Genomic DNA, 27,133 nt, shown 5'->3' with positions numbered 1-27,133 from the left:
CCCCCCCCCCCCCCCCCCCCCCCCCCCCCGGCAGCCCAGTTGAAAAGGCGTGAAACAGGTTCTTCCCTTTTATATAGCCAGAGAAATTGAGCCTTCCAGGGCCATTTCTTTACATTCTTAACCCCCCCCCTTTTATGATGAGCATTATGAAATTCGTATATTTTTGAAAGGCTAGCACTTCTCCTCTGGTAGAGCTTATCTCAGAGCCAAAGTGATTTTTTTTTTTTTTTTTTTGCTTCTCTTTTGATTTAAATGATCTGTGCATTATACTTTTTAAAAATATAGAAACTTTTTTGTTTATATCTCTTTCTTGTCTCATTAAATTGTTACTAATTTTGAGGTTAATGTAAATTTTTCCCTAGCAAATTAATTTCGATTCACATTCTTTTTGGGGGGCACCCTTCCCAGTTACACAGTGGCACTTATTTTATCATACTGCTTTTATGTAACATACTTTTCCTTTATAAACAGGGAGTGGAGTGCTTTCTTGCTCACTTTTCCTTTTAAAAAAACAAATACCGATGCCCTAATAGAAGGCACTGTGTTTTGGTCACATACGAGTTTTGGTCAAGAGTTATATTTTCAGGGGCGCCTTGGTGGCTCAGTCGTTAAGCGTCTGCCTTCGGTCGGGTCATGATCCCGGGGTCCTGGGATCGAGCCCCGCATCGGGCTCCCTGCTCAGCGGGAAGCCTGCTTCTCCCTCTCCCACTCCCCCTGCTCGTGTTCCCGCTCTCGCTGTGTCTCTCTCTGTCAAATAAATAAATAAAATCTTAGAAAAAAGAGTCATATTTCCACATTAAAATGAGAAACTGTAAGGCTGGGGTAGGAGACATTCAGCCATATTTACTAATTAATCACAACTGAGTTTTGATCCCGATGTGGGAGAAATTGAAATTTTCCCTGTGTGGTTGGAGGATTTCAGAGGCATAAAGTTACATTAATTTGTGAAAGCAAGCTTACAGAGTTTCTCTAGTCTCTGGCCTTTATTAGGTCATCATGCTGACCTAATAAAGTGTGCCAGGCATATAGTGGGCGCTCCAAAAACAGGATTCTGTTCCTTCAGGATTCTTTAAGCACTTAGACAATCTGTGGCACCATGCCAGTAAAATTATATACAGTCCACAGAGATAGAGCTACCTCAAGATGATTTAAAAATCTGTACTGGAAGTTCTTTTCCCTCAGTGTACTAAGATTTCTCGATTCTTGAAGGGTTTTACGCATAGCTAGTTGCATGTAGGCGAGAGAGGCAGTGGTGTTTGTGTTCCTCCCGTGTGGGGAGGAGCTGGCCCCGGCGACCTGAGATGGGTTCTCGTGTTCTTACTGTTGGCGTGTATTTGAGTTTCAGTAGCCCTCCTTCCCCCCACACCCTTCCTCTTTCCCGCTTCCAGTGTCACACATGCAAATCAATAAAAGAATTAGAATAACCTGTGGAACCAGTTTTTCCTAAATAGGGAGATGGTTCCATGGAATATTAATGTTTAGGGTGGTCTTATTTTAAAAGCTTATCCGGCTTAATGTGCTAATCAGAAACCTAGAACCCTAGTGATAAATGGAATTTTAGAATCTTTCCCATTTTTTACCAAGTTCAGAAGTGTCTGTGGGGTACCTCAGTTGGTGAAACAAGCAACTCTTGATCTTGGGATTGTAGGTTTGAGCCCCACATTGGGTATAGAGATTGCTTATAAATCTTTTTCTTATTTTTAAGATTTTATTTATTTATTTTAGAGAGAGACAACACAGGTGGGGGGAGGAGCAGAGGGAGAGCGTGGAGCCGTGCTGAGCACGGAGCCGGACACGGGGCTTGATCCCACGACCCTGACTGAGATCATGACCTGGGCCGAAATCAAGAGTCAGACACTTAACCAACTGAGCCACCCAGGTGCCCCTAAAATCTCAAGAAAAAAAAAAAATGTCTTATTAGACCTTTGTTTGCCTCATGGTCATTTAGTTTCTTTATTTACACTTGTAGTGAGGGGGACCTCATTACCCTTCAAGGCAACCCATTCCATTCCCTGCAGCTGTGGTCATTGGAAAGCTCTCCTTCTGGTCATCTGAAGCCTGCCTGTGGTGGAACAGTGTGGAACTTCTATGTTATCCACCACAAAACTACTTTAAATGAGTATTTCTTTTCATTAGACTGGACAAGGATCACTTTTGACTGATGAACCTTCTTTCCTTCTAGTGTGTTTAGCTAGGCACTCAATAATGTCTAGAGAATAAATTCTCACTCAGTTTCTTGTGATTTGAAGATTAACTGGAAATTGGGCTAAATATTTTTTGCCTGTATTTGAATTAGAAATGGTGTAAATGGGCCTTTGTGGAGTAGATGCAGTGACGTTTAGGGGTTTTTCCCGTTGGTTAAAATGGAAGTATTCCCCAGTGGTTTTGGACCACAAATATGCTTTGATCATTCATAGCAAACGATCCAGTTAGTTAAGAAATCTGTTTTCCTTTTAATTTGTGGTCCTCATCCTTCTGAAAGAGCAGCACAAACTGTGGAATTTTTGGACTGATCATGTTAGCTGTTGTCTTCAAGAACCTGAAGGGGATATAGCCTTAGGAAAAAACCCTGGGAAGCTTTAAGAAAAAAATCAGAAGGTGATGATCCTAAGGTACCCAGCAGTGTACTCAGGAAGACTTGACCCCACTGGGAGTGTACGGATTTGTGTGCAAAACTCCCTGGAGTTTTAAGATCCAGTTTGGTGGGGGTTTTTTTTGTTTGTTTTGTTTTTGCAGCGTTGCACAGTACACGAGCCGAACTGAACACCGCTCCAAATTATTCCTTACCAAATGGACCAGCTTTTGACATTAAGGGCCTGAAAAGGATCCTGGTTGCTAACCCCCAGCTTGTGCCTGAGGGACACTGAGGCTGGAGAGCACCAGTCCCTTTCTGAAGGAACACAGCTGCCTTCAGGCAGAGCCTGAGTCTAGAACTCAAGTTTTTTGACTCTTAGTCTAAAAATACAACATTAGAAGAGGCAGACTGTTGTTGCTTACTTGGCCACGTTTTAAATGTTATAGCCAAGTGGGGGTTGGGAATTAGGCATTTTTTTTTTTCCTTCCTCAAGATCATTTTTTGTTTCCTGGTGCTTCCAGCTTCCTGGGACTCATGTAACTGCTCTAAACCAGAATCCTTCAGGACTGTGTTCCTGTGGGGCTGCCCTCCATGCCTGCCCCCCAGCCCTGCCGGGTGCCCCTCTCGCTCCCAGGCCCTTGGCAGCCGTTGCTCTTAGCGCCCTCCTCCTGGCCTCCTGCTCCGCCACTGTTGTCCGAGGAGACCCTGTGAGATCCATCCTCACGCGGCCTCCGGGGTCGCCAGCATTCAGCGGAAGTTTAGCAGATTTCCTCCCATTGCCCCTCACTTTCCCTCCTAAAGGTGGCTCCTCACAGCTGCACCTGCTATCTTCAGTTTCTTCTGTCCTCTGGTAATAATCGACTGCGTCCAACTCAGTAGCCGGCCTAGTGGGATTTTCCTTTCATCCTGTTCATTGATTCTCCAGCCTCCTTCTTCCCACTGCTGGTCAAGCTCTGCAGGCCCAGCCATTGTGTGTGTGTGTGTGCGCGCGCGCTTGAGCATGTGTGTGTGCAAGTGCGTGTGTGTAGGCGTGTGTGTGCGTGCGCCCGTTCCTTTCCTGTGCCACCCCCCAGGCCTTCGTCCAGCCCTTCTGCAGTTGCAGTAATTTATGGACTGCTCTCTCTGCATCCAGTCTTGTCTCTTGGCCAGTCCATTGTCGACACAGTTGCCAGACGAATCTTCTTCAGATGCTGCATTTTTGAAGTCAGTCTTTCCCTGTTCCCTCTCAGAAACATGGAAGTAGCTCCTTGTTTCCCTAGGAAAGTCCAAACTTCTTAGCTCCTCATTCGGAGCCAGCTGTGGCCAGGGGCCCACGTTCCTCGGTGGCTTCTCCTGCACCTCCATCGTTCGCAGCCCGTGGAGTTTGCTTAGTGCTTCCCCGGGCAGCCTCCTTCCTCCTGGGCTCTGGAAATCTTTAGCTCCTTCATGGAGCCTTGTCTGCTGGCCATTCTTTTCAGGTCTCTGCTGACGGTCCCTGGCTCACTTGTTCATCTGACGCTTGATTCACTAAGCAAACATCACAAAAGACATGCTGTTTTTTTTTTTTTTTTTAAGATTTTTATTTATTTGACAGAGAGACACAGTGAGAAAGGGAGCACAGCAGGAGGAATGGGAGAGGGAGAAGCAGGCTTCTCGCCGAGCAGGGAGCCCGATGTGGGGCTCGATCCCAGGACCCTGAGATCATGACCTGAGCCCAAGGCAGATGCTTAATGACTGAGCCACCCAGGCGCCCCAAAAGACATGCTATTTTGCTGCTGTGAGGAATGGATCATAGAGGGGTGAGAGGGTCAGGGCTCTATGGCCAGGAAGCTCACCTGTGGCATCTGGATTCTGTATCTTTCTGTGTTGGTGTCTACCGGATTGAATTGTAAAGGCAGAGGCCGGGCCTTCCATATTAAAATTTAAAAATAAAAAAAATGTCACCAGCGCACATCCACGCAGTGAGCGTTCTGCACGGGCACGTTAATCTAGTCCACGATAGCTGCTATACTCTGCTGCCGTTAAGACTTCTTGGAATTTTGGGGCGCCTGGATGGCTCAGATGGTTAAGCGTCTGCCTTCAGCCCAGGTCACGATCCCAGGGTCCTGGGATCGAGCCCCGCATTGGGCTCCCTGCTCTGCGGGGAGCCTGCTTCTCCCTCTCCCTCTACTGCTCCCCCTGCTTGTGCTCTCTCGCTTTCTATCAAATAAATAAAATCTTTAAAAAAAAAAGACTTCTTGGAATTTCTTATTTAATGTAACTCTTACGGCATTTTTTTTTTATTAAATTCTGTATATTCCCATCTTAGCCTAGCATCAGTTGTAACATTAAAATTAAGGTAGAAATCTATGAACATAAAGTCATCAGTGAAGTTATAAGACTTAATTAGGTAAGGGTATTTAAGATAGTGATTTCTCATCAGACTGGCGTTGCCTATAATATTAACTTCCCTGCTTTTTTTTTTTTCCTTCAGTCTGCATGAAGAAATCAGTGATTTTTATGAATACATGTCTCCAAGACCAGAGGAGGAGAAGATGCGGATGGAGGTGGTGAACAGGATCGAGAGTGTGATTAAGGAGCTCTGGCCCAGTGCGGATGTGAGTACCTGTCTGGGTAGCTGGGTGCTGAGGGCGCTGTCCCTGTGCACAGGCTGGAGAGAGTCTCAGTCCTCATACTCAAGTCTATGTGCGTCTCAACACTTATGGTCCAATTAAATTTTAAAGGCAAATGGTTTCCTCTAACCTTTAGAATTCGGGGCATCCTAATTTTTGCAGTGAATCGGTTGACTTAGTTAAAACTCTTTCTTTGCAGTGCTGAATAGCAATACTAAAGGTAAACTACATTTAGGAATCATTAGTATACAGAGAAGAAAGATCAGGCCTTCTTGTAGTAGTGTGTTACTGGATCTGATGTAGGAAAATCCCACTACTGTTTTGTTCCAGCCTGCTGGTACAAATGTTAATTGTTTATAGCCAAATGAAAATGTCAAGTAGAAGTTTCTTTTTTTCTCTTTAAATTTTTTATTGTTATGTTAATCACCGTATATTATATCATTAGTTTGTGATGTAGTGTTCCATGATTCATTGTTTGTGTATAACACCCAGTGCTCCATGCAGAACGTGCCTTCTTTAATACCCATCACCAGGCTAACCCATCCCCCCACCCCCCTCCCCTCTAGAACCCTCAGTTTGTTTTTCAGAGTCCATCGTCTCTCATGGTTCGTCTCCCCCTCCGATTCCCCCTCCCTTCATTCTTCCCCTCCTGCTATCTTCTTCTTTTTTTTTTTCCTTAACATATATTGCATTATTTGTTTCAGAAGTACAGATCTGTGATTCAACAGCCTTGCACAATTCACAGCGCTCACCATAGCACATACCCTCCCCAATGTCTATCACCCAGCCACCCCATCCCTCCCACCCCACCACTCCAGCAACCCTCAGTTTGTTTCCTGAGATTAAGAATTCCTCATATCAGTGAGGTCATATGATACATATCTTTCTCTGATTGACTTCTTTCACTCAGCATAACACCCTCCAGTTCCATCCACGTCGTTGCAAATGGCAAGATCTCATTCCTTTTGATGGCTGCATAATATTCCATTGTGTATATATACCACATCTTCTTTATCCATTCATCTGTCGATGGACATCTTGGCTCTTTCTACAGTTTGGCTGTTGTGGACATTGCTGCTATAAACATCGGGGTGCATGTACCCCTTCGGATCCCTACATTTGTATCTTTGGGATAAATACCCAGTAGTGCAATTCCTGGGTCGTATGGTAGCTCTCAAGTAGAAGTTTCTTATGTCATTAGAAGTTCATTTTCTTAGGCGAATGCAGGCATAAGTCTGTTTTCCTCTCTTGATGCTGCTGTTTCCTTCTTTCTGGCCCTTCCTTGTCTCCCTCTGCAGACCCACCCAGTGAACAGAACCCAAGATTTCCTCTTTGCTGCTTATTTGTGATTCTTGTTGTTGAAACTAAGTGAATACTTTTTTAGGGCTTTTTTTTTTTTTGAGGGTCTGTTACACAATTTTGTGCATTCAAAGAAGTTAGAATCCATTACTCTGTGTTACATGGCTTTTCTTTAGACTTTGTCATGGGATGGTGATGGGGGTGCTAAGGAAGTTTCTTTTGTCCAGTTGGCAAAACAGAAAATCTTTGAATAAAATACTGTGGGTGAAGGGAAGGGGTTGACGGTGGGGGGGGTCAATTTTATTTTATTGAGCAGCTACTGTGTGGTCACATGGATTCTCCCATGTGCTCCAAGTCTGTGTCTCTCAGCGGCGGGTGAGTTTGCCACCCAGGGGTCCCTTGGCAGTGTTGGAGACATTTTGATTATCATTGACTGGTAAGGTGCTCTGGGCATATAGTGGGTAGAGGCCAAGGATGTTCCTAAACATTGTACAGTGCACAGGACAGCCCCTCACAGACAGCTGTCTGCCCTGAACGTCAGCCGTGCTGAGGTTGAGAAACCGTGATTTAAATTAATTCTCCTCCTCTGGAGGTGGGGGGTTTTATCCATCTTTTTGTTCCCAGGGGAGAGACACGTACCTGTGATTCCATTCCCAGGTCCATCTCACCTCCGGGGCCGAGTGTTCACCCTTTATTGCAATTCCTCGCCCACCCTGAGCCTTCTGCTGTGCTCCCTGGCTGAGATAGGATGTGTCTGGTTTTACGCCTCAGCAAGGCGTTAGGATGACACTGCCTGCTGTTCTCCGTGGAGCTGGCCTGCCGCTGACCCTAACTTATGGGCCCTCGAGAAGATTCTCGCCTAGGGAACCCAAATTATGCCTTTGTTGAACATGTCTCTGCCTTATAAGGGAACACGAGTGACTTGAATATTACTTTTGAAAGTTTTCTATTTCAATCTGGGCATTTGATATTTTAACCTTGTAAGTTTAAAGTATTTTCCTCATGTCTGCGTATGAGAGGTAGCATCCCTGCTTCCGGAAAGCCATGGTGTTATAAAAAAAAATGCTCTTAGGGCACCTGGGTGGCTCAGTCGTTGAGCGTCTGCCTTTGGCTCAGGTCATGATCCCAGGGTCCTGGGATCGAGCCTTGCATCGGGCTTCCTGCTCCGCGGGAAGCCTGCTTCTCCCTCTCCCACTCCCCTTGCTTGTGTTCCCTCTCTCACTGTGTTTCTGTCAAGTAAATAAATAAAATCTTAAAACAAACAAAAAAAAATGCTCTTGTAGTACTAAAAAACACCAACAGAGGGTAGCAAAACCCCAACATTTCTCCATAGCATGGTGGCTTTTCATTGGATACTTTAATGTTAATAATTTTTTCTATTTCAGGTCCAGATATTTGGAAGTTTTAAAACTGGCCTGTATTTACCTACTAGGTTAGTACATTTATGAAGCTTTCAGGGGATTGTGCCTTTTTCTGGATTTTGGCTATTGATGGTGGAAGAGTAGAAACAAAAGAGATTTATGAAATGAAAATTCACTTTATCTGTATTTTATTTGAATTACCTTGAGGGTAGGATATCACTTGAGATGATCCTCTCAAACTGACACCTCTGTCACCTGGGATAGATGTGAAAGTGGACTCCGTTAACAATTTCGGCAGTTGACCACCTGCCTGCAGAGAACTGTTCGCCTCCATAACTGAACCCACTAACTCAGCCATCGATGTCGTATTATATGATGCAGCCTTTTACACTCCGGAATGACAGCCCTGTCATTTCTTATTAAGAACTAAGACTATTAGCAGTTGTTCCAGCATCCGGACCCGGAGCTTCAGGCTCCAGACTCTTCTCTGAGGAAGGCCCCTTACTAATTTCAGTCTCCTTAAATGAGGCCAGTCGTGGCCCATGGCCTGGGGCAGGGTGGGGCCTTTTGGGGGATGATGAGCCTTCCCCAAGGGGTGAAAACCTGTTTTCTATAAACTGAAATTTCACCATGTGTTTGCTTTTGCTTTTATTGTGGTAAGAATACTTCATGTGAGATTTACCCTCCTAACACAGTTTTGGGTGCACAGTACAGTATGATTTTAACTGTAGGCATCCATCATGTTTTTGGATTTGAGCTTGATTTGATCTACTTTACGCAAACTTAAAATGTGTTGATGTGGAGAGATCCTAGCAATTTCTGTTCTGCCCGTTGCTATCGTAGGCCCATAAAAGCCATAAAATATCCAACTTGGCGTTCATGAATATTTTTCCTTATTTAGATTCTGAGTTTTAGCAAAACCCTGAGTCACTGTGAAAATTTTAATTGAATTTTCTGAATATGTAGTACATTCCCATAGTTCAGATTGAAAAGGCACACAATAATTACAGTGAAAAGCTTGGATCCCACCTGTGTCCCCTGCTCCTGGAGGAGCCACTGGTACTGGTTTCTCACACATCCTCCCTGGAACGTTCTATACATATAAAAGGAAATGGGTGTGTGTCTTCTTCCTTTTTCATCCAAGTGGTGGCATCCTACATACACTGTTTGCAACTTACTTTTTACGCTTAATTATCTAAATCAGAGTTAATCAGTTAATCTCATCCACATGGGCATGTCTTAAGTTTTTTAGTCCCAGAAACCTTCACAAACAGGAAATGTTCACTGGTGTTCTCTGAGGCTTTACTTCTTTCAAAATCACCCTGTTTCCTGAGGCCTGACTTCTGCGAAATGACTAGGAGGAGATGGTTGTTACAGTCACCAGCCTCCCCTTCCCCTCTAAAAAGCAGCCTCCACCAACACATTTGGTCTTCATTGGGCAGTGTGAGAAATAGGTTTTCACTGCACTAATTTGAAGTCTGGAAGCCTGAACCTAAGTGAAAACAAGTACAGTTTCTTCTTCAAACAACTTTTGTGTGTGTGTTCTGTGTTCTGTGTTCAGTGACATTGATCTCGTGGTATTTGGGAAGTGGGAGAACCTTCCCCTCTGGACCCTGGAAGAAGCCCTTCGGAAACATAAAGTTGCTGATGAGGATTCGGTGAAAGTTCTAGACAAAGCAACTGTAAGTTCTTCTGACATTTCATCGAAAAATCTCTAGTTACTAATGCATGAAACTTAAAAAATTAAAAATTTAATTTTGGTGAGCATAGTTGGCTTCTCAGTAAATGATTCTTTCCTTTCATTAATGATCACAGTCCTTGTATATAAATTTTGTTTGTGAAACAAATGAACTTGTGGTTATATATTTCTTTAAAAAATTACTCGATCTTATATATAATACCCACTGTAGAGTTTTTAAATATAAAAAAGTATAAATAAAAATATGGCGATCTATTAAACAGCTTATAGTTATACAGATGATGTTGTTCTTCTCTCTTACTGTTTGTCCTTGAAAAATTATATATACAGTTGACTCTTGAACAGCATGGGGGTCCCCTACACGGTTGAAAATCCACATGTGGGGCTCCTGGGTGGCTCAGTTGGTTAAGCGACTGCCTTCGGCTCAGGTCATGATCCTGGAGTCCCGGGATCGAGTCCCGCATCGGGCTCCCTGCTCAGCGAGGAGCCTGCTTCTCCTCTGACCCTCCCCCCTCTCATGTGCTCTCTTTCTCTCTCATTCTTGCTCTCTCAAATAAATAAATCTTAAAAAAAAAAATCCACATGTGACTTTGGATGCCCCCAAAACTACTAAGAGCCGTCTGCTGACTGGGAGGATTACTGATAACATAAACAGTTGGTTAGCACATATTTTGTGTGTTATATGTCTTATATACTACGTTCTTAGAATAAAGCAAGCTAGAGGGAGGAAAATGTTAGGAAAATCATAAGGACAGTACATTTACGGTATTGTGTAAAATTGTGTAAAAGTTAAGCGCACAGTTGAAACTTGTGTTGTTCAAGGGGCAACTGTGATTGAAATTTTGTTGATCAAGTAACTTGATACTTTTATCTAGAAAGGCCATTAAAGAACGTTCATGGATGCTCATTATAGAAACAAATCGAATCTATTTTAGAAGTTTGGAGTTTTGTATGTTAGCTTTCCTTAGAACAAAAACAACTTATACTATTTCTTATAAAAAGCTATTAATTTGGAAACCCAATTCTGCAGATAGAGTTTGCTGGCCTGAGTTTTCTAATACATGGCACAAATAGAGCCTTTAAAAAAAAATTTATTTAATCTCTGTACCCAACATGGGGCTCGAAGTCACGACCCTGAGATCAAGAATCACATACTCTCTTGACTGAGCCAGCCAGGTGCCCCAGAACCTTTTTTTTTTTTTTTTATAATTTTTTATTTAAGTTCAATTTAGTTAACATATACTTTATTATTAGTTTCAAGGGTAGAGTTCAGTGATTCATCAGTTGCATATAACACCCAGTGCTCATTACATCAAGTGCCCTCCTTAATGCCCATCACCCAATTACCCCATTCCCCTACCCCCCTCCCCTCCATCAACCCTCAGTTTATTTCCTCAAGAGTCTCTTATGGTTTGCCTTTTTTTTTTTTAAGAATTTCTAATATCTCATATAAATCATTCAATCATTTTTTAAATTTGAGAATAATTCTCATGTCTTAACTTCTCTTGGTAGGTTGTTTTACGGGCTATTTGCAAAATTGACCAATAATACCAGTGGATTATTGTGTTTCACCTAATCTAGCAGCTTTCTAATTAGGAACAATTTGCTGAAGGCCTGACATTCATAATTCTTGATGTTATACTGAGCTGGAAACTGTTATTCAAAGTACAAAATATTGAGAAAGGTTTTTGTTACATGATTTCAAAATTCTCAGCCAATACAAATGATGCAATACAGTGTATGAGGTTAAATGCTAAATATGTAAAGTATCTAACAGGCCGAGGGAAGTGTGGTGTGTAGTTTTCAGGACACTCAGGAGTTCTTCCGTCCTCATGAGGAGGTGGAGACCTCAAGTCTAGTAACTTTTCCAACCCCTGATTATGTTGTTTAAGTGTTTTAATTTTGCCTTTTGCTTTTCTTCTCTTTCTAGGTACCTATTATTAAATTAACAGATTCTTTTACTGAAGTGAAAGTTGATATCAGCTTTAATGTACAGAACGGTGTGAGAGCAGCCGACCTCATCAAAGATTTTACCAAGGTCAGAGAATTCATAGTGTGGATTCAGTGAGACTCGGAGAAATGGACTTTTGTTTGGAGGTTCTGATACGCTTTGCGAAACTGTTTTTATGTGTGTATTGCTGACAAGTACTTCTTTCCTGTGCAGTGGCCCTACTTCTCCTGGACTCTGCTTGTAATAATCAGTAATTTATAATGGGACCTCAAGTCAAGGGTTTGGAAAGCTTTTGAAGAATTTCTCTGCTCTCGATCCTTCCTTTTAGGGGAGATAAGGACTAAGATGCTGAATAATCATTCTTGTCTGCTTTTAACCTCTTAAGAGTGTAGATGAAGAACCTCCCGAGCCCCCCCCGAGTCACTTGTAAGGTAGTTCCTGCAGGCTTCCGTACTTTGTCTTGAGGTGATTTAATGTCTGTTTTCATTTGTTCGATGTTCTTCCAAGACAGGGAAGAATTTGTCAACATCTTCAGAACATTCACATGCTTACACATGTCAGCCTTTTTCTCCTTAAGCTAAAAACTGTTAACTGCTTTGGTTCACCTAGAATATCTTTTCTATCCATTCAGAATACTTTTTTTTTAATCAATTCTACAGATTCACCTTTTTCGTTTCTTTGTGAGAAAAAAAAATTTAACTACCTTATCGTGTTGTAAACATTATATTCCTGTATAAATGTGCAGAGTACAGGAAAGCAGAGAAAGAAAAAGATTGTCCATAATCCCACTCTTTTGGAGGTGTTTGGTGTGTGGAAATTTTCTTTTTCCCAGAAAAGAAACCTTTTTTTTAAATTAAGAATAATATGCGTGATAGAAAATTTACCAATATCAGAGGAAAATGAAAAATGAGTCATTTTATACCTTATGCTTAAATCAACTTCATGGGATTTACCATCATCAAGCTTTCTTTTTGGCTTGTTTATCCTCTTGAAATTTTTGTTTTTCCAAGAAATTTTTAAATTTTATGCGAACTCTATTATCTTTTCCTCCCACCCTCCCCCCAGCAACCCTGTTTGTTTCCTATGATTATCCTCTTGAAATTTTTAACAAAAAGAATAATATGCTATATACACATCATCTCATATTTTTTTGGAGTTTTTCATATCAGCACAAACAGGTTTCCTTCATTCTTTTCATTGACAACACAGTGGTCCTTTGTCAGGCTACCTCATGCTTTGTGTCGTACTCCCCTGGTGATGTTTCCAGGGTTTTTCGCTTTCACAGAAAGTGCTTGAACATCCTTCCATACCTGCATCTTTCTTTACACTTATAAAATTGTTTGTAGGAAGATTCTGGAAGTGGAGTTTCGGGGTCAAAGGGTATATGCAGATCAAATTCTGTTGGAAATTTGCCTGATTGTGCTTTAAAGAGACCCATCTATTTATGTTTTTGACCATAATGTTTAAGAACGATTATTTCTCCAAAGATTTTTTGTTATTTCTCATGCTTGCTTTCTTTGACATGATTTGCAAAAGCATAGACTTTGTTGTTTCTTTTGGAAGCAGTATGTGTTCATTCTAAGTGTCAAGAACAAACTAGAAATCACTAGTAATTCTATCACTCCTAGATAGTGGCCATTAAGACTTCTTTCTAGATGTTTGGGTCTGCTGTGTTCCCCTCAACATCCTTAGCCCAGCGCCTGGCTTGTGGAGAGCACTTAAGGAGTCCGTGCTTGAGTAAAAGATGGACTCGCTGTCCGTGTTTGCCAGCTAAGGGGTTCTCACCCATCTCTGTAAAGCATGCAAGGTGGGTCTGTGTGTGGTCACCTGCCCACATGGAAGACAGCAGGCAGGACTGCCCCTGCCCCTGCTCTGGCACTGGGCACAGTCATCTGAAAGACCCTGGTCTGTTTGCTGGAGTGTCCCCTGAGAAAAGCGATTCCTTCAAACCCACTGACTTAGTGCATTAAGCGTTGAGAACTGGTCCTGTACTGTTTCTGTTACCTGTTTACAAGTCAGTAGCATATGGTAATAAATAAATTAATATGGTGAAAAATAAATAAATATTCAATATGGTAATAAATAAATGAGTGTCATCAAATATATATTGCTAGTATTTCTGTCCCATGGTGAGTACTTGGATGCCATTATTTACATCTACCTGTTTTAGATTTTTAGATGTGAGAAGAAAATCCTTAATTACTTACAGCTTACTTTTTTCTAGCTTGCTCTTAAAATAGAAAATTAAGTGTATTGGATATCTCCACTAAAGTTTGTAATGTAAGGACCAGTTTATGCTCCTGATAATGCTTAGCACAATTACTGAAATAGGAATTCACTGAAAATATAATTTTCTTTTTCAGAAATATCCTGTATTACCATACTTGGTTTTAGTATTGAAACAATTCTTATTACAGAGGGACCTTAATGAAGTATTTACAGGTGGAATTGGTTCATACAGTCTCTTTTTAATGGCAGTCAGTTTCCTTCAGGTAAGTTGTTTGATTATACAATGCCTAGTGTACACCAAAATAAAATAAATCAATTCGGAATCATTTTGGGAAAAAATTTAGATCAAGTTCTAATTGGAATGCTTCCCTTAATTACTTATGACTCCTTTAAACTGGGTTGGATACCTTTTTTATAATTTCACAAATAAGTATTTTTAAAGCCCAGGAAAGAACTTTTTTTCTTTTTAATCCCATATGTTCTAGTAGTTTTGAGAATTTTCACTCAGATTTTAACATGCATAGGTATGGCGTGGTTTTCATAAATTTAAATAGTAGTATAAATGCCAAAACAAGAATATCTTCTAAGCCTCTTGGAAGTTCAGCTGGAATTGAGATCTGCTATCTGGGTAGAATAAGTTTGAAGTCTTAATATTGTCTGAATGTATTTGTGAGGCATGGTGTCACTCGTGAGGCAGAATGGCTTCACTGATGTGTTGGGCCACGTCAGCCCATCAGCATCCTGGGGCAGCTGTAAAATTCAGCCTTGAATTTTATAAACAGATTGTCACCCACTAGTTGGGCACCCTTGGGCTTTCGTGTTGTCTATAACGGCAACATAGCTTCTGTGCCTCAGTTTTCCTGTTGGCTGCTGTCCTAACCAAAATTCAAATAGTAGTGTCTTGTCAAAGTTAGGATGGCACTTATTTTCCCCACCTTGATAATTTAGAGAAAAGCCAATATAATTTCTTTTTTTTTTTCTTCCTGATTTTAGTTACATCCCAGGGAAGATGCTTGCATCCCCAATACAAACTATGGTGTTCTCTTAATAGAATTTTTTGAATTATATGGACGACACTTCAATTATTTAAAGACTGGCATCCGGATAAAGGATGGTGGTTCATATGTGGCCAAAGATGAAGTACAGAAAAATATGCTCGATGGCTACAGGCCATCGATGCTTTATATTGAAGATCCTTTACAACCAGGTATTGAAATTAGGTAAATTTGTGGGCATTCAAAGAAAGGACATTGTCAGTATTGTACTTTAAACTCTCTTTAGAGGAGGGGCACCTGGCTGGCTCAGTCATTGGAGCATGTGACTCTTGATGTTGGGGTCGTGAGTTCGAGCCCCACGTTGGGGGTAGAGATTACTTAAATAAATAAATCTTTAAAATAAAATCTCTCTTTAAATGAAAAATGAAATATTAACTTCTGATTGTATTCATTCTTTTTCATAAAAATATCTTGTAAGAAAACATACGAAAACACACACGTGCGTGTGTGCATATACACCAGAAAAGCACACCGCATACTCCCAGTGTGTTGGGAGTAGAATCCATTTGACCCTGCGAGGCCAAGGAGTATAGGTACTAGCCATTGGGGGCATTTGTGCACAGTGTGAAGGCCATTTTTCTGCTTTGTTGGGTCCTCATTGCCCTCAGTTCCAGCCTGTTGTCAGTCAGGGCTTTAAGTGAGGTTTCTGAAGTCCTCAGAGGCAGTGAGCATAGTATACCTCAGAAACAATGAGCGAAAGGGCTCAAAGAGACCCGTCTATTTTCCTTTTGGGCCCCTTCTTTCCTCTTTTAATTTTGCATGGTCTCCCTGTGCCTTCTCCAGCTTCACGTTGGCTTGAAAGGGACCAGCAGACCCTTTTCTTGCTTACGTGGGGTTATGTTTGTTTGCTTGTATCCTAGTTTTTCTGGGCAATATTTTTTTCTTGCCATACTTGTAAAGTATTTAGATTCTACATTATCAGACTTCAGTGGAGATGCTTTTAGTCATTTGCTTAACTGTGTTAACTTTGAAAATGGATAAGAAAGGGGAGGTCAGAGGGAGAATAGTTGCCTAGGGGCTCTTTTCTGGCTGATCGTGCCATATTATAAACATAGTTCTGCGTGTTTATTCATTGAGGAAATGTTTATCGGGAGGCTAGTCGACGCAAAGCACACAAAGATTTTCAGCAAGTGGGCCTTGTTCTTCGGGAGCTCATAGTTTCCTGCCAGAGATATTTAGATAGCTAATAGAAACAAAAAATAGGGATGTCTCATTTAGCTTAGTTTCACTCTTAGGAGAGAGCAGGCAGTTAACTCCTTTTGTTTGCATGACTGTATTATGGGATAGTCCCTGTTGGGCCAGAAGCACTTAGGCAATTTATATGCCATAATGTACTTACTGCATGATACACGGGCTCAGAGCCTGGGGAGTTGGGACAACCGCCTGCCCAGATTCTTTGTGCAACTGTAGCAGGAAAGCAATTGCCCTTGCTCTTCTGGAAGAGGGCCCATGAGCATTTAGTTCTTACTAAGCAATGGTCATGCTTACTATCTTCTATATACATTTCTTTTAAAGGTAACGACGTTGGAAGGAGTTCATATGGGGCCATGCAAGTGAAACAGGCCTTTGATTATGCCTATGTTGTTTTGAGTCACGCTGTATCACCAATAGCCAAGTATTATCCCAACAATGAAACGGAGAGGTAAAGGCTTAACTAAAGTCAGCCCATTGGGTCAGAATTGGTTGTGGCTTCTTATCTCCAAATTAATGAACCCCCCCTCTTTTTTCTTTAAACACATGCAGCATATTAGGTAGAATAATTAGAGTAACGGACGAAGTTGCCACGTACAGAGATTGGATATCAAAGCAGTGGGGCTTGCAGAATAGGCCGGAGCCTGCATGCAATGGTAAGAGTTTTTCACTGATTGATTGACTGAGCATTAGTGGCTTTTCTGTGTTGTGTGTGTTTAATGGGAAGAAACGTTTTCCAATCTTTTGCCACTCTTTCAGGAAATGGTGTTACCTTGATAGTAGATACTCAGCAGTTAGATAAATGTAATAATAATCTATCTGAAGAAAATGAAGCCCTTGGAAAATGTAGAAGTAAAACCTCGGAATCTCTTAGTAAACACTCTTCAAACTCTTCATCAGGTCCAGTGTCTTCCTCTTCTGCCACACAGTCCAGCTCTAGTGATGTCGTAAGTATGAGGACATGGCTTTTCTGCACCTAGAGACCTAGGAGTTCTGTTGGGGGGGGGGTGGTAACTCTGTCTAGACGGCTAAGCCTAACTCCTTTTCTTATTTGTTACTGGAAAATTTTAATAAGTTCACTGATTGTACACGTCCCCAACACTGAATTAAAATTTTCAAGCGTACAGCAAAAGTGAAGGAATTTTAGTGAGCGTCCATATATTTTACCATTAGATTCTACCATTAACATGTCACTTGCTTATCCCATAGCTAGCCATTCATTCATTCCTCTGTCTACTAATTCATCTTATTCTTCGATACATTTCAAAGTAAGTTACAGGCACTTCCCCCAAGTACAGCAGTGCGCTCCTCACCAACCACAGTTCAGCATTCGGTTAGTTTTTTCCTTTGATATAAAATGGATTGTACCTCACTAAATCTTAACAACTGTATACACGTGTGTAACCCCACCTATAACAAGATACAGACTATTACCATCAGCCCAGAGAAGTCCTTCATGATGCTTTCCCGTCAGTCCTGAATTCCACCCTGGAGGTAACCGCTGTTAGGATTTTCTGACTCCACAGGTTAGTTTTGCCTGTTCCAGAATTTCACATAAGTGGAATGATGAGAGTGTATACTCTTTTGCGTAAGGCTCCTTCACTCAATACTGTTTTTGAGCTTCTTGATTGAAGTTTCAACAATTGAGATATAATTCACATAAAATGTGCAGTTCAGTGGTTTTCAGTGTGTTCATGCTGCCGTGCAGCCAGCAGCACTAAGTCTGGGACGTGACCGTCACTCTGGAAAGACACCCGTTAGCAGCCCCTCACAATTCCTCCTTCCCCGAGGCCCCTGGCAGCCCTGCCTCTACTGTGTGACGCTAGCCCTGATTGAATTCTTAGGAGCACTTATACCTACAGTTACTTTTCCTCATCAGGTTGAGTTTACTTAATTGAAATATAAAATGGGCTTACCAATTATTTGAGTTTTGACTTTATTAAGCGTATGAAGGAAAGAGTAATCTAAATACGGAAGGGACGTAATTTTATGTTGTTGTTGCTGACCGTGTATCATAGTGGAGTCACGAAGCCTCCTATGGCACAATCTACCATGTGGAGGACGCAGCCGAGCTGCATGTCGCAGACACAGTGGGGCGGGAACAGAGCCGGCCTCAGGAGGGAGCCTTAGGGACAAGGAGTGTGGGCCTCTGAGCCGCTGGGTAGAGTGTGCAGGTGAAGGGTAGCTCTGAGGGGAGAAGTGGCCCAGCCCTGGCCCAGGCAGCCTAGAAACAGCTGGGGTGCAGCCCACTGTCTCCAGGAAGCCCTTCACCACGTGGGGTGTTTGGTTGGAGGCCTCACTGATTGGTCATCGCAGACTTGCAGAAATTGAGCCTTTTGAATCAATCATTTTGGTTTTGGTTGAGTCAGGGACCTAGGGCCTTGTCTTGGCCACGTTCTTTCCATGGTACCAGGGTTCATTTCCTGTAAATAGACGTGCAGATAAACCTGGACCTCTGTGAGCCCCTTCAAGGCCGATTAACAAGGTCAGGCGTGGGCAATGGCTTTAGGAACAAACAGAGACCCTCTGATAAAATAAGCCACTTGGAATGTTTGGAGGGAAATTTATGAAAGAAGGAAAGCTTAAGCAGTTAATTTTATAAATTCCTTGGGGTGCTTCCTTCAACTCCCAGATGTTTAAATTTAGTCCGGAGAGTACTTAGCTGAAGTTGTTTAGCCTCCTTAATACTGAATTTCTAAATTATTAATATGCCACATTATAACTCATATGACTTGTGTTAGGATTCCGACGCGACACCATGCAAAACCCCGAAACAGCTGCTCTGCCGTCCATCCGCCGGGAACCGAGTAGGGTCGCAAGATGTGTCCTTAGAGTCCTCTCAGGCAGTTGGGAAAATGCAGAGCACCCAAACCACTAACACCTCCAACAGCACCAACAAATCTCAGGTGTGTGGAATGTGTTTTTTTGATGGTTAGTATTCGATACAACATACTTGGAATTTCTTACACGTGAATATATACACGTGTATGTATGTGTATCTATCCATCCATCCATCCATCCATCCATCCATCCATCCATCCATCGTGGATTTGAAGAAAACTCTAGGTTTAAAGAACAAACCTGTTTTTTTCTAAGAGGTTCCAAAGCGCAGTGCTTCTAGTAATAGGATGTCCTGAAGATCGTTATGAGACACCATTGTAATGTAAACCTTTGTGGGAATTTAAGACTGGTTCTTATAAGATGTTCCAGCCAACCCACCTTATTACAGATGGAGCATTAAAAAAATTGCAGAGTTATAAAAAGATTGACTTGTACTTGAAGTAAGCTCACATGAAGCTTGTACATGACCTCACAGCAGTGTTGTGCATATCTGGGAGTAACATATCCTTTTTTTATATTTTAATATTCAGTACCTAGTTGCTTGTGTTGAAATGATTGGGCAGTGGTCAACTATGGTCAGTCAATTCCTATCAGCTTTGACTTAAAAAGGCCACAGAAAATACTCTATTTTCAGTTTTATACTTGCCTGAAATTTTATTAATCATGAATGAATCAACATGAGGAAAGGAGCCATTTCATACTGGGCTCTGACCCTCAGTACCCTGGGGACTCTGGGGACCCTGGGGAAGGCCTCTTGGCAGTAGAGATGAACTCTTAATGTTGGTCACCTCATGTCTGGCCTGACTCCTAGAATCCAGTTTTCAGCTTCATCATGTGCACCACACCCAGATCCATTCACAAGTGGCAGTTAAAGTGACCGAGAGCAGGGAAGGGGCTGCCGGTCGTGATGACCCCTGACCTGGCAGTGTACCTGTGTGTCTAAGCGCTTCTTCCAGTAATGCCATTTATTATGTAGTACATTGGTGGATAGGTTCCTTGAGAACAGTTTCACGTTCCGTGCACTCTGTTAAGAAGTCAAGGCAGTATTCCAATATTTCCATTAAAAAAGAATGGAAGAGTGTTAGAGCTCAAGAGAGTGAAACCCCTGTAGCATCGTTTTCTGCTTGCTACATAAGTCAGTGTATTCCTCGTTTTAAAAGCGCCCCAAGTCAGGTCTTAGCGAGTGCTCTGTTGAATCCACAGGACTGATGTCTCTTTGACCACTTTCTTTCTCTGCAGCACGGATCAGCAAGGCTCTTTCGTTCTTCCAGCAAAGGTTTCCAAGGTACAACTCAAACAAGCCATGGTTCCTTGATGACAAACAAACAGCATCAAGGCAAATCAAATAATCAGTATTACCATGGCAAAAAGAGGAAACACAAGAGGGATGCCCCCCTCTCAGACCTTTGTAGATAGTCGGCGTTGTACGATGGACTGTCTTCTGTGTGCAATGATCTCATGCTCAGGACAGTTGGATGGGGACTCCTGGCATTCGGGAGCCTTACACTGTTCAGACTCTGATTTAGCAACTGCGTTTTTTCCCAGCTCGCCACGGAATGGATCATGAAGACTGACAACTGCAAAAACAAAAAGCAAGCAAAAAAGGGGGAAAAAAAAAAAGGCTGCTCATTTGATAAGTCATATGCTACAACAGGGTCATTTTAAGATTTAAAGCTTGAATGTAAAATAAATCTATTTCTCATTGGCTTTATGCAGAGTTATAGGGAATAGCATTCAGTGTGGGTAGGGTGATAGAAACAAAAACCGATTTCAGGGGGTGGGGAAAGAGAACAACAGTATCCCATAGGAAGTCCAGATTCCAAAGGGGAAAGTGATCTGTGCATGTTTTCTTTTTTTTTTTTTAATATTTTTGCATATATTTACCATTTTATTGTGTGTATATATAGATGACCATATAGGAAATTGATATTTGTAATAGTGGATTTGTTAATACTTTTTACATAACATTACTGTTTAAATTGTAAACAGATTTTTCTCAGGATTAGTTTGAAAAATAATCTGACTTGTCATCTTAACATCCATATATAGGGAAGTGATTAGTTCTATTACTCGATTTGTTTTCCTCAGCATTGAAATGACTTACTAGAACCCTTGTGACCTGCTGCAAAAATTTTTCCTCTCTAAAGAAAAGGTTTATGGTGGCAAATGACGTTTTATTTTGTAAAAAAAAAAAAAAAAAAAAAAAAAATGTACTATGTACTTTTGTGTAAACACTGAAAAAATCTCTAGTCATCTCTAAGAATTACCTTGCAACTGTTTTCTATAGTGCTGTCGTCTTGGGCAATGGGCAATTACATGACTTTGTGTTTGTTTCCTTTGCAGTCTTTTTTTGTTTTGTTTTTCTTCCTAATAGGACAAAAAAGGCCACCCGCGTCCAGTCCCGTTGCTGTTGCGGTGACTCCCCGAGTTCCACAGACTTTGCATGCCGGCCCTTCTAACCCTGTGTACCGCGCGGGCTTGTTTTTCTCATCTCTTATTCTTTTTTAAATCCATGCTTAACTACTGTGGGAGAGAATAACTGTAAACAGCTTTAATTAAATCATACTTATAAAAAACTATTTTCTTATACTCCACTTTATGCTTTTGGTATTGTTGATCTTTAGAAATTAAATGGTCTTTGATAATGGATCTATTTTGTATTGCCTCATTAAGACCAAATACTTCTTGTCATCCATTCTTTATCCCCTCCTTCCATGGAATTGTTATCTTTAATTAAAACTTTTTAAAACATTGGCTTGTTTCAATCCTACTGTAAATTTTGGTTGTGGTCAGCTTTGAGCACCAATGAGATGTATAATTCTGTGATCCATCACATGTTGAGTTTCAAACTCGGGAATATTGAGTATAATAGGGTGTAAGTGACATTTCTGAAAATGCTTTCTTTCAGTGTGAAAGCTCTTATGTTTAGCATCAGTGTGTGTGGCTCTGTTAATTATAGCCATTTCTGAAATGAGATTCTTTTATGTATACATACATACGTATGTGTGTGTATATATACATACATATATATATATATATATATATATATATACATAAAAAGTACTATTGGCTCTTAGGAATTTCTTTTCTATACATTTATGAAATACTGAAGACCAATCAGACCATTAATGGACACTCAGTGCAACTTTTTATAAAGAAAATAATGCTAAAGTAAGACCAAAACTAATGTCATCACTGAAATTAACAGTTTTCAATATGTTCGTATTTTAATTCACAACAGAAAAATGTGTTCCACAACTGGAAACTCCTAGTACTTGTGTAAACTGTGGAAAATTTTAAATGTGATGTTATTTTGACAATGTTTTAAATTTTCGAGTCCCATTTTATTCTGATCAGAATTTTTATCAAGATGTTGAGCTTTTGTTCTTTGAACCTAGTTTGTCATAACATATTGTGCATAATCACAGTATTTATTTCTAGGACTCTTGCGAACGTGTAGACTGATGTTTACCGCTAAGGGAACAATTATTTATAAAATAATATTAAATCCAGTATTAGCTGCCTATTTCAGACACTTAATACTTGCAGAGATCCATTGTTACATTTACCACACTGAAGTTTTTTTCTTTTGTTGTTTTGTTTTGTTTTAAGAATCACCCTCATTGTTGAAAGTAAATGTACTCTTAGGGTGCAGATATTAGCGTTCCAATAAGCATGTGATTATATTAAGGTGGTGGTAGCGGGAAGATAATCTTGATTCCATTGGGAATCTTAGGTTTTCGTAAATTTATTGGGAAAATAGTTTTTCCTGTACTGCTGAAGTTTCTTTTTGGTAAACAGTATCTTTCTAAAAGAAAAAGCATGAAGGAGAAATTGAGGTGTGTACATATCCTCAAATGACCAGCATTGTATTCGTGAATACTGTGTATCTTGCAATGAACAGTGTGGAAAGCTGTTCATTTTTCAATCTGAAGTAAAAATACTTTCAAGAACTTTTAGTTTGCCTGCTCATTTGTTTTTGTACATTTCATCTCTGTACTTGACTCCTGTCTTTTTTCTTTTTTTGAGTTCTAATACTTTCTATAAAGATTTTGTGACTATATCAGAAATGTGTCATTTAAATATTACAGTCCATCCATATTCATGAGTCATAACCTTCCTTTGCTCGTACTTGTAGAATGGGGTCTTACAAATCTGCCTCGCTGTGGTGGCATTTCTCTGGCAGTCATGTATTATTTGTACCTGGTTGGTGTCGAAGCTCCTTGAAAAGTCATAATAAAAACATTTCAGTACTGGTTTTAGAAGTGCTGATAGTTCGTAGACGTGTCCACGCAAACCCTGAGTGGTTATGTGTTGATGACAAAGGTAAAAGCTTTTTTTCCCTCCAGTTTTAAGGTGTCCATTGAAGGTGCCTGGTTTTTAGTGTCTTTGTCTTGTTTGGAGATGTTGCACACGGTTTTCAAATCTCGCTTTGATTACTGGCTTTACATGTAGTTGCCCTCCAGGCTTCAACAGTTGATCATACTATATTTTTGTCCTAACTTCAGTGTGTTTTACCTTTATTTGCATTTTGTGCCGGTCATTAAAACTTGGGTTATTTGCTTTGGCTCCAGATATTCCTGGGTAAAGTCTTCACAGGGTAAAAGCCTGCGTGCTAGGGACAGTGTGACTAATAGTCTTTTTTTTTTTCTCTGAAGTCTCGTACCTCCCAAGTGTTTTCTCATTCCCTCCCCCGTGTCATGGTAAGTGTGAGTTGTGTTTGTCTTAACCTGTGGACTAGTGTTTGGGGTTTCCAGAGCTGTAGGTGGGCCAGAAGAGAGGATGGCCACGGTGAACTGCGGGACCCTCTTGCTGCCACGTGCTCACGGCAAAGACCTTTCCATTTAGGTTAGGATGTAGTTATCAAGGTTGCTCTGTAGAAATCCCTAGAAATCACCATTATCGGGGATTACTGTTAAGTTGTGTTGATATTCTTATTGTTCATGGTTGCATGTCACTTTTACTTCAATGTTGACGTACAGTTTGAAACATCCGTTCCTCCAATGAGAACATGCTGTTGATGTCTTAGTGTTTCAGTCACTAACTAGAAATGTTGATAGGAGATTGGTTGCTTCTCAATTAACTTTTCAGAAACTAAGTGGTAACATATAAAAAAGACATCCCCAATTTTGCTGTGATAAATACTGAAGTGTTAATGATCAGAAGAGTTCATTCTCACGCATCAGTTCTTGCTCTCTGAGCTCGTTCAACGGCTTCGATTAGAGGGGAGCAACATTCTCATCAACTGTTTTGTGAGGAAAGCATTCCATAAATGGCTCTATTGAGCTTAATTGAGTAGAAACTTATATTTAACAGTCACTCTTTATTCTACGTTTCATCAGTGACATAATTCATCTAGTGAAATATTTAGAGAATGGTGTCGCATCACCGTGGGAACAAAGATGCGTTAAGAGCAGTTCCTCGGAAGTGCTGTCTGTATCTTGCCTCAGCTTCTGAACCTCAAGACTATCTTGTCAAAACATTTATGGGTGGAATCCACGTTAAAAGAACAAATTTCAGTACGCTACTTGAGATTTAACGTAACTAAGAAACAAGTCAGATTTTACCATGGAAGTTATTTGCGTGGCTCGTAAAGGACATAACCCAGAAGCCCGTTTCTCTCCCATCTTCTTGTGAGCTGTTTTAACTTGACACCTTGAGCAACTTTTTTTTTTTTCCATCAAAGATAACGACCTAACCAGCTGTAGAAATCAAATGTTGACAGAATTATTCACCAGGAGAATTGCTTATAAACTCTGCTGATCTACTTGCTATCCAGAATTAAATATTTACTTAAGGGCAGTTTTTCGTTAATACACTGCTAATGTTTGTTTTACTCTAATGCAGGTTTTGTGATTTTTAAGTATTTGGCCTTTACATTTTCTACTTAAGTATACACCCTATTAAATTTAACCTAGTCCACAGTCTGCTAGCCAGAAGGAGGTCACACTGTAGGAGAGACTGAACGAGAGAGAGAGAGAGAGAGAGAGAGAGAGAGAACGCATCCCCTTTGGTAGTTGTGAACTTGAAGTATCTCCTGGATTTACTGAGAGGAAACAGCCGTATCACTAAGAACAGACGATAACAGGAAATCTCTTAATTTGTGTATTTCAGCGCAAGTGTTTATTAGTATTTGCACATCATCTTTGCATTTTAACGTAAGTCCCTGTGGTTCTGGACGGCCTTGTGTGCTTGTCATTGTGGCAGCTTCTATGTGACTACAAGCCCAGGGCCCCACTAAGGAAATAGTCTGGATGAATTTGCTAGGAGTGTTGTTTTACCTTAAAGATGCTGGAGTAATGACAGATGATGAAGTATCACAAGCTGGCCGGTACCAGACCCGTGGGATGGGTGGGTCGGGGGAAACAGAGGCCCAGGAGAAGCATTATCTAAAGCCAGTAACTTAGTGAAGCTAACTTAGCCTTCCTGTCTTACGGATTGTAGTCAGCCGTACCTTCTAAAGAGAGTGCAGTTATTTATTGGTTATCAGCCAGATTTTTTTGAGTTTAAATTTATCTCGCCTTTCAACTTGGGTTCTATGCAGTCCATGGCTGTGCCCTAAATCGTTTCATTATTACGCTTTATATTTGGTTGCAGTTTCTCATAGTATGTCTTTTTGTCCCTAAACTGAAATCTCCAGAATTTAAGATCCCTGTCTGATTTTTATATATTTAAGTTTGAAGGAGTCACTTAAAAAAAAAAATCTTTTGATTTTTTGTAATCCTAAAATAACCCAAAGACTTAATGACAAGTATCAGAATCTTCACTGTACTCATCACTAAAAAGCACTGTCTTACTGCACAGTGTGAATGGTGAACGTGTAGTTTCTGGATATAAAATGTGAATGGGTGATTGAGAGAAACCTCGTTTAGTGGATTATATATAGATGTATATATTTAGAAGTTTGGCGAGCCAGTGCTTGTTTTTAATAACCTTTTCATTTATTTCCTTCTTTGATTAGCATTGCCTTCTGTGTTAAGAAATGCGGACTCCTGTGAGGTGCTGGAGGTTTGAATCATCTTGAAAGCTTTCCAATCTTGTCTAGTTACCGCTGCAGAGGCACTAAGGAATTTACCAGAAAAAGAGATTTGATTCAAATGATTTATGAAATCTCGACATTTCCTGAGGTCATATCCTGGGCACCAGTTATCAATACTATGAATGAATTGCACACCTGGAAGCTTTTTTTTTTTTTTTAAGCTAACGACGATTTCTTCAAAGATGTCAATTGTTTGCCTCGAAAATTTTATAAATTGCATTTCTACGCACATCTGCCCCCAGTGCTTACCATTGGGCTTATTATTCATAATCTGCAATTCAATAAAGGCTTTGTGCTTTCATTTATCTTCCAAAACCTCTGGTATGAGCCTTTATGTAAAAGTTGAATGGCTTTATAAAAAATTATCGTGTAATTCTAAAGGCAGCCCTGTTTAGACCGATGAGAGGTTTTTCTGTACATAGATAGTGTTTCTGTGCGTTTTTAGCCTTTTTAATGCCAGTTGCGGAGTGGGAGGCGCTTTAAGATGCTCTTTTTTTTTCTCCTGCCCGGGTCCTACCCAAAGACAGCGATGGGCCTCTCCACAGGCACTGCAGACTGAAGCCAGCCCCCTTTGGAGTCTGTTATTCGCAAATGCCAACCCAGTTCTCTCCTTTGCTTTAATGCAAGGGGTTATGCTTGCTGTGCTAAGAAGTTGAAATACTTGACCATAGGTTTAGTGGAGCAACCCGTTACACAGCCTGTTACAGTAGAATAATGAAAATGTCTGGTTCTCCAAAGAACAGAGAAAGAAGCAGGGTTAATAACCAAGCGCAACCTGAGCATGTTTTCCTGAGGGAGGAGTGGCAGTCCCGGGACTTGGACCGATGGTGCTTGCCTGGCTCCCAGCTGATTGGCGGTGAAGGAAATCCTGGATAGTTTGCCTCAAGATCATCACAAGCTGATTGAGAGTTTCTAGACAACTGGCTGTTAAAGCCAGCCTGCCCCTCCAGCCTGGTCTCTTCTGCTCGCTTCTTGCATGTGGATTGGAAATGTTCTTAAAAAAAAAAAAAAGTATGATCAAAATATCCTGTTAGCATCCCAGAAGTTTCTCAAATGGTAAATTAGAGAATGAACTGAATATACAGGACAATTTTGTCCATCTACCCAGACATGATGAATTTACTTAATTTCTCAAACTATGTGAAGATACCATTGTGAAGAAATGTAAATAATATGTAAATATCTAAATGAAGGGATCTGGTTGCCCTTTACCCTCTTTTTTTTTTTTTTTAATTTTATTTACCTGTCTGAGACAGCACAAGCAGGGGGAGGGACAGACGGAGAGGGAGAAGCAGGCTCCCC

General features: G+C 40.8%; 1 protein-coding gene across 3 annotated transcripts in view; it reads left to right on the top strand.

Annotated features, from left to right (window-relative positions):
• TENT4B (terminal nucleotidyltransferase 4B) overlaps window positions 1–26,145 on the top strand; it is a 74,212-nt gene extending 48,067 nt beyond the window's left edge. The window contains exons 2-13 of one of the 3 annotated variants that reach the window (XM_025852373.2): window positions 5,028–5,151; window positions 7,851–7,897; window positions 9,388–9,508; window positions 11,456–11,563; window positions 13,840–13,968; window positions 14,699–14,912; window positions 16,276–16,402; window positions 16,504–16,607; window positions 16,711–16,898; window positions 18,693–18,857; window positions 20,032–20,077; window positions 25,754–26,145. In XM_025852373.2, the coding sequence (XP_025708158.1) occupies window positions 5,028–5,151; window positions 7,851–7,897; window positions 9,388–9,508; window positions 11,456–11,563; window positions 13,840–13,968; window positions 14,699–14,912; window positions 16,276–16,402; window positions 16,504–16,607; window positions 16,711–16,898; window positions 18,693–18,857; window positions 20,032–20,077; window positions 25,754–25,806 (1,426 nt within the window). In that variant the 3' untranslated portion in view covers window positions 25,807–26,145. Of the gene's footprint in view, window positions 1–5,027; window positions 5,152–7,850; window positions 7,898–9,387; window positions 9,509–11,455; window positions 11,564–13,839; window positions 13,969–14,698; window positions 14,913–16,275; window positions 16,403–16,503; window positions 16,608–16,710; window positions 16,899–18,692; window positions 18,858–20,031; window positions 22,746–25,753 lie in introns of those variants that run through there. The other 2 variants (XM_025852374.2, XM_025852372.2) reach the window with 2 other exon arrangements.
• Window positions 26,146–27,133: the final 988 nt, after the last annotated feature.

Source organism: Callorhinus ursinus, unplaced genomic scaffold, assembly GCF_003265705.2.
Source record: "Callorhinus ursinus isolate GAN/ISIS: 27379988/994484 unplaced genomic scaffold, GSC_fseal_2.0 scaffold56, whole genome shotgun sequence".
Classification (NCBI taxonomy): Eukaryota; Metazoa; Chordata; class Mammalia; order Carnivora; family Otariidae; genus Callorhinus; species Callorhinus ursinus.
This window is presented reverse-complemented; position numbering and strand designations above follow the sequence as displayed.